Raw genomic sequence first — 11,071 nt, forward strand, 5'->3', positions numbered from 1 at the left:
TTGGAACAGCAGCATAACGATGTGATCCCTCTGTAGTTCTGGACATTCCTTTTGTCACCTTTTTTGTGCACTGGGAACATGTACGAAAATTTCCATGCCTCAGGAAATTTGCACTCCTGCAAAGACAAGTTGAACAACTTTGCCAAGGGAGTGAGTAGCGATTCAGAGCACAGCTTTAGGACGGACGAGGGAATCCCATCCGGACCAACAGCATACGAGAGTTTCAACCTTTGAATAGCCAATTCAACAGTATGCTCATCGATTTGGAATGAACGAAAATCAAACGCATCTCTTGGAGTATCGCGGGTTGCTATTCCAACTTGGTTAGGTGATGCCGACATATCATTAAAAGAACTCATGAAATGTTGAGCGAAGAGACGACACTTTTCTGTTTCAGAGCTGGCGGATTGTTCACCGAGATGAACTGATAAAGGCAAACCGACTTCGTTCTTTTTTGAGTTAACAAACGACCAGAAACGCTTTGGGTTCCTGCGAAGGGATGCCTGTGTACGGAGCACATATCGGCGGTACAAGTATCGGTTGTATTTCCTATAATTATTACTGCTACGGTTGAACTCTTGCTTCGTGATGTATGAACGATTTCGGCAGTATCTTCGTAACGCTTTGGCCCTGTACCGTTTCAATCGACGCAGGTGACCATTAGACCATGCGGGCTTCGGCGCAGGTCGTGAAAGAGGAACAAATTCAGCCATGATATCGCAAATAGTTTGCCTGAAGTAATTGACGGCATCGTCAACACAGTCAGCTAATTCTATTGGTCGCCAGTCGACCCTGGAGATAGCAGCGCTAAGTTCAGCATAATCAGCTCGTCTAAAATCGAAGGTACGAGAATCGTCGGTGCGCGCCTCAAAAACGACCTGCGGCGGAAGTTGCATCATTACATCCAGAGCAGGGTGGTCAGGATCTAGTGTGGTCAGAGGTTCAACAGCCTCCGAAACAACACATGCTGGAGTTGCAGCTTCGTTCGACAGAACAAGGTCTAGGAAGCGAGCATTTCTGTTCGATATACCATTGAGCTGCGTGAGGCTATGCAGAGAGAAGCCATCGATAAGCGCCGAGCTTGCAGACATCAAAGCAGTTTGAGGCTCAACTTGCATAGACCCATCGTCTGAGTTCCTCCATTGGAGAGCAGGCTGGTTGTAATTTCCAAGCAGTAGAGCAAAATCATTGAATCCCAAGTTAGCAACAATGGCACCGATGGAATCCACGTGGTCTTGTATGCTGCTGCTATCGTTACGACGATCCGGTGGTAGGTATATTACGCCCACGCTGACAACTCGGCTCGGCATAGTCACTCTAACCCACAGTTGCTCCAAACCATCGCTGACGGGTGAAGGGTCGATATAGCTGTTCCAACGGGTAGAAACCGCAATCAAAACACCACCTCCGCGGGTCTTCGCACTATTAGAGCCATTTCTATCAGTGCGATATACAGCAAAGGTGTCCCCGAATAGTTGCGCACTGTATATACGGTCGTCGAGCCAGGTCTCGGTCAGCACTATGACGTCATAATCGCACTCGCTTGCGACAAGAAAGAAAGAATCCACCTTGGTTCGTAGTCCTCGCACGTTTTGGTAGTAGAACCGCATACCATTAACTGCTTCTTCATTGCCAACTAGAGCAGACTCGATGACAGGAGAGAGTGCCAAGGTGGGAGATGGAACGTTGCAACTAGGGCCGCTGGAATTGGAAGACACTTCAGGAAGAGGAAATTCCACATTCGCATGGTACTTGCCTGAAGAAGCAGGCTGGAAGACCCTCTCTCTACATCCAACCACGGGTCCGGGACGACTATGATGAGCGCTGGCAGCGATAGGCAGGACCGGGCTGGAGAGATCGAGGGCTTCCACAGTGCTTTCCATGATGCGTCCCGGTTCGGTGTTTGTTGAGTCAGCAGCTTCGGTGTCTGGAGTCAGTGGGAGACTGGAGTCACGAGAGGTGGGGAAACGCTGCAACGCAAAACGATTGAGTGCTGGTATACGAGAAGCAGAATGACAATACTCGCCTGTGATGGGAACCCGAGGGTTCCCACCGTCCACGGAAAAACGTTCGAATTCTATACCGTTGGTGACTGGGGATCTGCGTCTAAATCGGTTTCCTCGTCCGCATTCGACTTCTTCCGGTTTTTTGGCTCGTCGATGAACTCCCTGAACAGCAAACCAGATGGCCAAGTCGTGGCAAGCAGAGATTGCTGCTTTAAGGAAGGATCTAGTCCAATCTTGAAGAATATGAACGACATATTTTTGATATCCATTCCTCTCGGCACTAGACGAACAACATCGCAAGAGTTAGTCACATTCAGGCATCGCGCGACGATTTTTCGAACGTCGTCCGTTGTGACTAACGGCTGAAAGCCAGACAAATAGAGCCAAAACTTTGGGGGAGCTGGAGTGGGTGTAAGTGATGCAACCGAAAGCCCACTGAGGTCGATCGCATTCGTTCCACGATCAGTTTTAGCAGTGATAACTTGTTTCTGACCGCGATTGGCACCCAACCTAGGCCAGGAAGATGGGTTACGGACAGACAGCGGACGGGTCGACTGGTTCTGAGCCGCTGCAATACTATCCACTTTTTGACTCAGGCTTTCTACCAACGTTGATAACTGCTGAACCTGGTCTGGCAGACTGTGCGACGACGGCTCGTGCGATTTCAATTTGTCGTCTATGTAGGACCGCACGCTTTTACCATTCAGCTCATCTCGGCAGACGGGGCAAACAAACATCGCCTTTCCCTGTGCGAACAGATCTTTGTTGGCTCTGCCGCTGAAGCCACAACATTGCTGGCTAATGTGGTAGAACGTTTCACAGAAGCCACACTGCACTGGCTCGAGATCGTTGATGTCCGATTTGCATTGTCCACATTGTTTGCGCTCCATCTCTTTACAAATCTGCCGGTTGCTGGTGGAGGAGGAAACTTCTGTTCGGGCTGCAACTCTGCCGGGGACACCTCGCTAATTAATTATCCTTTCCCGCTTTCGCTACAACACCTGGCACAAACTGCGCGAAATGCAAATCACACCACAACCCAAGCAGGTTGCAACGGGCTTTATTTTATTTTTTTTTTCTTTTCTATAGAATTTTTCACTCTTTTCTCCAAAACAAAACCTCACACTATGATGCACAGCTTCCGATAATCGGATAATCAATTGTCAGTTGTGTATGGAGCCTCCATATACGACTATAGAAACCTTACGCTTCTAACGTACCGCAACTATAGGAGCATTTACCCTAGTACTTTTCTTCCTCTCGCACCTTCGCAAAACCTCGCCCCTAGCATGAAATATCGCTCAGAACGGAATCAACCTTAAATCTCCATATAGACAAAGACACCTCCGGAAGGAGGTCGAGTTTAGAATCGTTGCTGACATTGTTCCGCTAGCAAGCAATCCAATTTCCGTGCACTACTGATTGAAATACAATAATATTCGTTTTCAATAGCAACTAGAACTCGCTGTGCTGTAGATGAAAGGAGATCGAGTGGATTTCACAGCCTTTCGTAGCTTGGGTTGAGTTAATCCATTTTAAATGTCACATCTATCAAAGTTATTCCATCGAATCGGTTCTGAAAATAATTGGATTATTGAGGATTGTTTCGATAATTAAAATAAAAATACTCAAGGCATTAAACCATAATCCCCGTTCCCTGAAAAGGATGTCAAATTTGAATCCCAATTAATTAAAGCACCCAACGCCAACGGCGATGGCGGACAATGCCACCAAATAAGCTCGAATGAACCATGACGGAGAAAATCCAAAGACAATGTTCTCCCCCGAAATCGCGATTAGTTTATTTATCCGGTATTTTCCTTTCGCACAGCCTCCAATCAATCAGCATGTTCGTGCCACTCCGCTCGAAGTCCACCACGTGCCGTTTGACGTACTGCTCCACGTTGATACAATCCAGCTTTTCGCGAATCCGTGCCTTCAGGGGACCCTCGATGGCACCCACCAGTAGGTAGCGCAGCAAATTAGGCAGAATATTAACCCCGGCTTCCACCAGGTAATCCAACGAGCCGGCCCCGGAGCTGGAAATCTAGCGAGAAATTGATTAATTGATTGCAATATTAAAACGAAAAACAAATGTCTACTTGAATGTTTCCCAGCTCCAGTTGCAAGTTCAACAAAGTAGGCTTCTGGCGAAGATCCAGCGGTTGAGCTACTTTGATAGATACCCCCACGGATTCGATAGCAAAGTAAACTGATCCTGATTGCGTTACTAAGCCTCGCAGCACCGACAGCTGCCACCGTGTGGACCCCTCGATCCTTCCCGTGCCTACTTGGACCACGCAGTCCATGGTATTGTTTTTCACGGAAATCTCCAGCTCTCCACTGCGGTAAAAACTGGATAACCCACGCAACCTGGTGCCGGTCAATTGCAGACCGAAAATGCTCAACGAATTCCCGTAGTCCGGTACCAGGTAAGGATCAAATCCCTTCCTTCTCATAAGGAACCTCGCCTCCGCTATCGCCAAATCCAGTGGAGACACTGAATTTGCCAGCACTATGCCACGCTCCTGAACCTGCAGCTCAATGTGAGAATCGATTTCGTCTTGAAGCTTTGTGTAGACTTCCTTCAGCATGTATGGTTTCACCATATCGAACACCATGTTCGGAGCGGAGTTGACCAAGCCCTGAAACACCCGGCCGAACCAACCCAGGTTCTGGAAATCCATCGCCATACCTTCGAATCCAAAGTCCAGCTCTATGTCCCTCGTCCGGAGCGTTCCCTCGCGATCCACCCCAAGCGACACATTCCCTTCCGTACGTACATTCCTCATCACCATACTAAATGGTCCACTGGATCCCATACTGACCGCATAGCTGCCGTTGACCAGCAACTCGTCCATGGTCACTTCCAGCCGCAGTGTCATGGAACTGAGCTCGGCTTGGAAGAGACGCACCCTCAAGCGAGACAGACCGTACGTCATCAGATTGCGCATTTCCATAGAGGTGAATGCGATCGACTGCCGGAAGGCGGGAATCGGCAGTGGATCTGGAATCGATCCCACCGGAAGGCCCACCGGATCCGGCTGCTTGTAGAAGTCGATCATCTGGAACAGTTGAGTGGAGAAGCGCCGATTGTCGCCGCCGGGTGGTACCGGGAATCGGCTGAACGATCCCTGTGATACGTGGAAGGCGATTACGTGCAGCAGCAACAGCAAGACTTGCGACGATTGCATGTTGCTTGGAGGAACTCTCGGTTGGCACTGCAGAAAGTTCAATCGATGATCGCAGCGATAAGCGAGCGTTATCGCTAGATTGGTGATTGGTACGCATAGGTTGGTAGTAGGTAGATTAGTTGAGTTGTATCATCATGTTCAGTAATGATTCGGTCGAGCTTGATGAAAAGTTTAACTGTGTGTGGGGAAGTTGTACGACCAAATTAAAGCTTGGTCCGGTGGAAATCAAAATTCTAGATAGAGCTGGGCCTAACAGCTTTTGTAAACAATGATTTCTCTTGATGATTTCTAGAAATTTTAGGCTCGCCCATGCAAACCAACATCCTCAACAGGTAGGGAAAGACTTTGCCTATCCGATGGTTAGCTTGGTCTACGTGGACGTGCCTTGAATTCCTAGAAATTCCATATTAAATATTAATTAATTCTATATTAATTATATATTATATATTATATATTATTATATTATATTATTATTATATATTAATTATATTAATTCTATATTAAAGAGGGGAGATGTTGGGACCCATGGACATTCCTAGTACACGAAACAGAATCCATCGACCAGTTGAGCTCACTGTTGGCAGACCACCCTGTCTCCAGTCGATGCTACCGAACAGCGAGAAACGTCATCGGCAGTTTATAGAAGAGAAGTGAAACAGCGTGTTTTACACACGAATCATAATTTCAGTGCCAACATTTCAAAGGGGCGTAATTGCTTTTGTAAACAATGACTTTAGCCATCAATTTCTCGCGAATGAAATCTTACCTCTTCAAAATAACAATACTAGCTGGTACAGGAAACATTCCTCTACCTAATGGTGTCATTATTTTTCATGAGTGAGCTTTTATTCGCGAGAAATCGATGGCTAAAGCCATTGTTTACAAATGCAATTACGCCCCTTTGAAATGTTGGCACTGATTTGTATTTTACAAAATAAAGTTTATTTTAATTGTATTTATCTCTCGCGTATTACATACATCCAATGTCACGGTCACCTAAGTCACGCGAGTCGTAAAACAGTGGATAATGGAAACCACGTAGAAGCTCTCTATACAGTCTTTAGCAAGGCATTTGACCGCATAGACATACCAATGCTACTTTTTAAATTACAAAAAACTGGAATTGATACAGGGTTACTAAAATGGCTTGAATCATATTTAACTAATTAAATTCAACGGAAAGAAATCGAATTCAATTCAAGTCACTTCAGGCGTCCCCCAAGGCTCTCATTTGGGACCTCTTCTTTTTATTCTATCCGTAAACGACATTTCTTTCATTCTCAAAAACTTAAATTGCTTATTTATGCCGACGACATGAAGCTCATTTTAGAAATAAGAAATGAAGAAGACATCAATATATTCCGGAATGAAATACACATATTCTACATATGGTGCAAAAAAAGTCTACTAGAATTGAATGTAAAAAAATGTGATTTAATATCATTTAGCAGGAAAAGAACAACTTCAAATATTTCAATTGCACTAGAAAATCAAAATGTAGAAAAATGTGAAAGAGTTAGGGATTTAGGAATTATCTTAGACTCTAAACTAACTTTCATAGACCATCACAACACAAATATTCACAGGGTAAATAACATGCTAGGCTTTATCAAGCGCTTTTGCTATAACTTTCAGGACCCATACACAATTAAAACACTATATATTACCTATGTGAGGTCAACACTGGAATATTACAACATTGTATGGTCTCCTTTTTCAATCACGCACGAAGAAAGATTAGAATCCGTACAAAAACAATTTCTATAATACGCTCTAAGTAAATTAGGCTGTGTGGAAGATATAGTTGGTAAGAATGATAATGATTAAAACATATAAGTTGAGTGTAACGAAACGCTTAAATTGAGGAAAACCAATTTATCGTTCATGTGAACAAAATCTAACTATCGTTGCTTTGTGAGGAGAAATCCCAAAACAGCTAGCAGCACTGTGTAAAAGACGAGGTAAAATATGGGATATTCCTTCGGTATGAATATGGGCTACCTAAGCTTGCATAAGGTCAACAATCGACATTCGCTGCCAGACTGTTGAGCAGTTCAGTCGATTTTTATTCTCTCTCGTTTCGTTCGTTCGTTCGTTCGCAAATCGAATTAGCTCCGCGTTGAGTAGTGACGCTCTCGCTGACCTAGCCATGGGTAAGAAATCGCGCGATAACGCGAGTGCCGGTTTACCGGGAAAACAGCCTCTCCCAGGAGACGGCACGACCACCGAGCCTGCCCAGAAGAAGCAGAAGAAAACCCCATTGCCCGTCCCGACGGGCGTTGCGGACCCGCAGCCGGGGCCTCCCGGAACTAAACGACCCAGAACTGAAGACAGCAGTGCCACCGCATCGGTATCAAAAAAGCTGCTGAGCAACAATCCGTTCTCCGCCCTGCAGAACGGAGCCCAGCCGCAGTCGGACCTGAGACGGTGCCGAAAAAAGTTAAGTTGCCACCCTTCTATGTGAAGGGCTTCCCTCCCGGGCTATGGGAAAAGCTGGATTACTACATTAAGGAGGCCTTCGTTGCACCATTCAACGGTGCACGGAAGGCTACAAACTGATGGTCTCGCCCGGAAATCACTACAACGCAGTCCAGGCCCTCTTGGACAGGATGAAGCTGGAGTACTTCTCCCACGACGTCGAGGCCACCAAGCCGCTGAAAGTGGTGCTGCGCGGGCTCCACGATATGGACACCACCACCTTAATGGACGAGATTAAGGCGAACGGCCTCAAGCCGGTCGAAATCCACAAGATGACCCGCAGCAAGGCCTTCAAGTATCGTGACCAGCTCTACCTGGTCCATCTGCAGAAGAACTCGACAACCGTGAAGGATCTCCAGACGACACGCACACTGTTCCACATCGTAGTGAAGTGGGAGCAGTATAAGCCGACCCACCGTGGCGTCACTCAGTGCTCGAACTGCCTATTGTTCGGGCACGGCACCAGGAACTGCCGCATGGCCAGCCGCTGCATCAAATGCGGCAAAAACCACAAGATCGACGACTGCGACAGCACCGAGGAAGCCGCTCCCACATGCGCCAACTGCGGTGCCGCCCACGAGGCCACGAGTAAGGCCTGTCCGAAGCGGGCCGAATACGCCGAGATCCGGAAGAAGGCCTCGTCCAACAACCAGCCCGGTCGCAAGAAGGTTCCGGAAAACTACGCGCAGAACTTTCCTCCGTTATCACCGGTCCAACCACGGCCAATTCCAGTGTTGGCGCCGCTCCCGCTCAACCAACAGTTGGCTGCTGCCCAGTCGGCTGCCGCTGCAGTACCCGGTCAAGCCTTCGGCCCATCGACGGATCCCCCTGCTCCGGGATTGGCCGGTACAACCGGCGAAGCATCCGACGATTCTCCGCTGTCAACGGATGAGATCGTCACACTGCTGGCCCAGGCCATCATCATCAAACGCACCTGCGCTACAAGAACACAACAGCTCCAAGCAATCATCTCCTTCGTCGCTAATTATGGACCGTGAAGCCATAAAGATCGCCAACTGGAACGCTCGCTCCGTAGGGGCGAAAAACATTGAGCTTGCAGGCTTCCTCCACAAGCACGACATCGACGTGGGCCTTCTCACCGAGACCCACCTCAAGACCGGTGACAGCCTCTGGCTGCCCGACCACAGCATTGTCCGGCTTGATCGCACCAGCTCCAGTGGGGCGGTGTCGCGGTCATCATCAAGAAAGGCATCAAGTACTGCACCCTACCCCACTACCGCACTTCCATCATCGAGGCCGTCGGCGTAGAGGTGGAAACATCGACCGGAAACGTCCGGTTCATCGCCGCCCAGGCATGGAAAATCATTTGCATTCATTTACATTTATTTGCCTCTAACTTTTTTCTTCAACAGCATTCCGCAAAATGATGTAAATAGCTTTTTTAGGTGTTGTTATAAGCTACAACTTTTGTTTACAAGTCAAATCCGTATCTCAGATGCATGACGAACCAGAGCGAACAGAAGCCACTAGTGTTTTTCAGTGAATGTATTTTACATTCACTGAAAAACAGTAACAAGTTCTGCCCGCTCTAGTTCGTGATGCATCAGAGATACAGATTTGAGTTATGAGCAAAAATTGTAGCTAAAAACAAAACCTACAAAAGCTTATGCATTATTTTGCGGAATGCTGTTGATGAAAAAAGTTAGAGGCAAATGAATGTAAATGAATGTATGAAATGAATGTAAATGATTGTCCATGCCTGTCGCCGCCTACTGCCCCCGGCAATGTACCGTTAGCAATGGTAAAGCACATCAGTTCAAGAACAACCTTGCCATCATAACCCGCACCAATTCCCGCTTCGTAATCGGAGGGGACCTGAACGCCCGGCACGAGGCCTGGCGAAACTACCAGCAGAACCAGAACGGCCGCCTATTATTCGACCATTCCCAGCATGGTCTCTATTCCGTCTGGTTTCCGGACGAACCAACCTTCACATCACCGGCGGGCAACCCATCGACGCCGGACCTGTTCTTGGCAAACACTGGATTAGCCAAGCCGGTTGCCGTCAACGACCTGAGTTCGGACCACCAACCGGTGCTGACCGAGCTGGGCTGCAACGTGACCCCTGCACCGTGCCTGCGCAAGGACTACCATCGAGTCAACTGGGTCCAGTTTCGGCGCGTGGTCGACCGCCACATCGTCGACAACCCACCGCTCGACACAGTGGAGGACATCGACCGGGCCCTGGAGGGTCTCCATCAAGCCATATCCGTGGCTGACGAAGAGTGCGTTCGACGAGTTCCTGTGAGGGGTAAGTTTCAAGCAATTGATTCCCACACCAAACTCTTGATTCGGCTCAGAAATGTTCGTAGACGACAGTTCCAGCGGACTGGGAATCTGCAGCGTAAATACGAAATGGTCGATCTGAATCGGCAGATCGCTTCCAGAATAGTCTCAATCCGGAACGAGAGTTTCGGGCGGCTCGTTCAGAACCTGGATGACCGTTCCAGACCATTCTGGAAGGTTGCCAAGGTGCTGAAGTCTCACCCCAAGCCCATTCCACCACTTAGAGTCAATGACGAACGGCTTATCACCAACGAAGAGTAAGCCAATGCTATTGGGGAGCACATTGCCCAGTCGCTCCAAAATCCCAAGTCGACTCGAGAACCAGGTTGCGCAGTGCGTCCAGACGTTAGATGCCTCCCCTTGTGCCGTCCCTCCAGAAGAACGGATTACAGAGGAACAAATTTGCTCAGCGCTGAAACACAGTAAGAACATGAAGGCTCCCGGGTTTGACGGAATATTCAACCTAGAGTTGAAAAATCTCAGCACGAGGGTGCACTCGCTGCTGGCTGCCATCCTCAACAGGTGCCTGGAGCTGCACTACTTTCCAAGCATCTGGAAGGTGGCAAAAATCATCCCGATCCGCAAACCTGGGAAAGACCCTTCACTACCGTCAAGCTACAGACCGATTAGCCTGCTCACAGCGCTGAGCAAGCTGTTCGAAAAATTGATCCTCAGCCGACTAAACAAGTTTGTGGAGGAACATGACATTCTTCTTCCGGAACATTTCGGGTTCCGCAAGGGGCATTCCACCAATCATCAGCTAGTGCGGGTGATGAATAACATCCGAAGTAACAAAGCTGTATCCAAGTCTAGGCTTTGTTAGACGTCGAAAAGGCGTTTGACAATGTCTGGCACGACGGACTTATATACAAGCTTTGTAACTCTAACTTTCCACCATACCTTGTGAAAATCACCCGTAACTACCTCCAGCAAAGGTCGTTCAGGGTGTCGTTGAATAGTTCCCTTTCGGGACAATTTCCGATCCCAGCAGGTGTTCCGCAAGGGAGTCTGCTGGGACTACTGCTTTACAGCATCTACACGTCGGACATCCCTCCTCTAGGAGACAGTTGCGTGTTCTTCCTGTTC

At 48.0% G+C, this 11,071-nt stretch overlaps 1 protein-coding gene across 1 annotated transcript; it reads right to left on the minus strand.

The window, feature by feature from the left end:
* Positions 1–3,696: 3,696 nt before the first annotated feature.
* On the minus strand, positions 3,697–5,210 carry LOC135715567 (uncharacterized). Its single transcript, XM_065238783.1, has 2 exons — positions 4,109–5,210; positions 3,697–4,053 (listed from the first exon to the last, which is right to left on the minus strand). The coding sequence occupies exons 1-2, from the start codon at positions 5,198–5,200 to the stop codon at positions 3,808–3,810; spliced, it is 1,338 nt and encodes a 445-aa protein (XP_065094855.1). The 5' UTR covers positions 5,201–5,210; the 3' UTR covers positions 3,697–3,807.
* Between the last annotated feature and the right edge of the window lie 5,861 nt (positions 5,211–11,071).

This window comes from Ochlerotatus camptorhynchus, unplaced genomic scaffold, assembly GCF_037179485.1.
Source record: "Ochlerotatus camptorhynchus isolate MF236.1 unplaced genomic scaffold, CSIRO-AGI_Acam_v1.1 ptg000046l, whole genome shotgun sequence".
In the NCBI taxonomy this organism is placed as follows: Eukaryota; Metazoa; Arthropoda; class Insecta; order Diptera; family Culicidae; genus Ochlerotatus; species Ochlerotatus camptorhynchus.

What these genes read in the sequence shown, in the direction of transcription:
- LOC135715567 (XM_065238783.1), bottom strand. Translation starts at nt 5,200, where the DNA reads ATGCAATCGTCGCAAGTCTTGCTGTTGCTGCTGCACGTAATCGCCTTC. An exon ending in TGGAGCTGGGAAACATTCAA is followed by an intron (nt 4,054 to 4,108) that starts GTAGACATTTGT and finishes ATTTCTCGCTAG; the next exon opens with ATTTCCAGCTCCGGGGCCGG.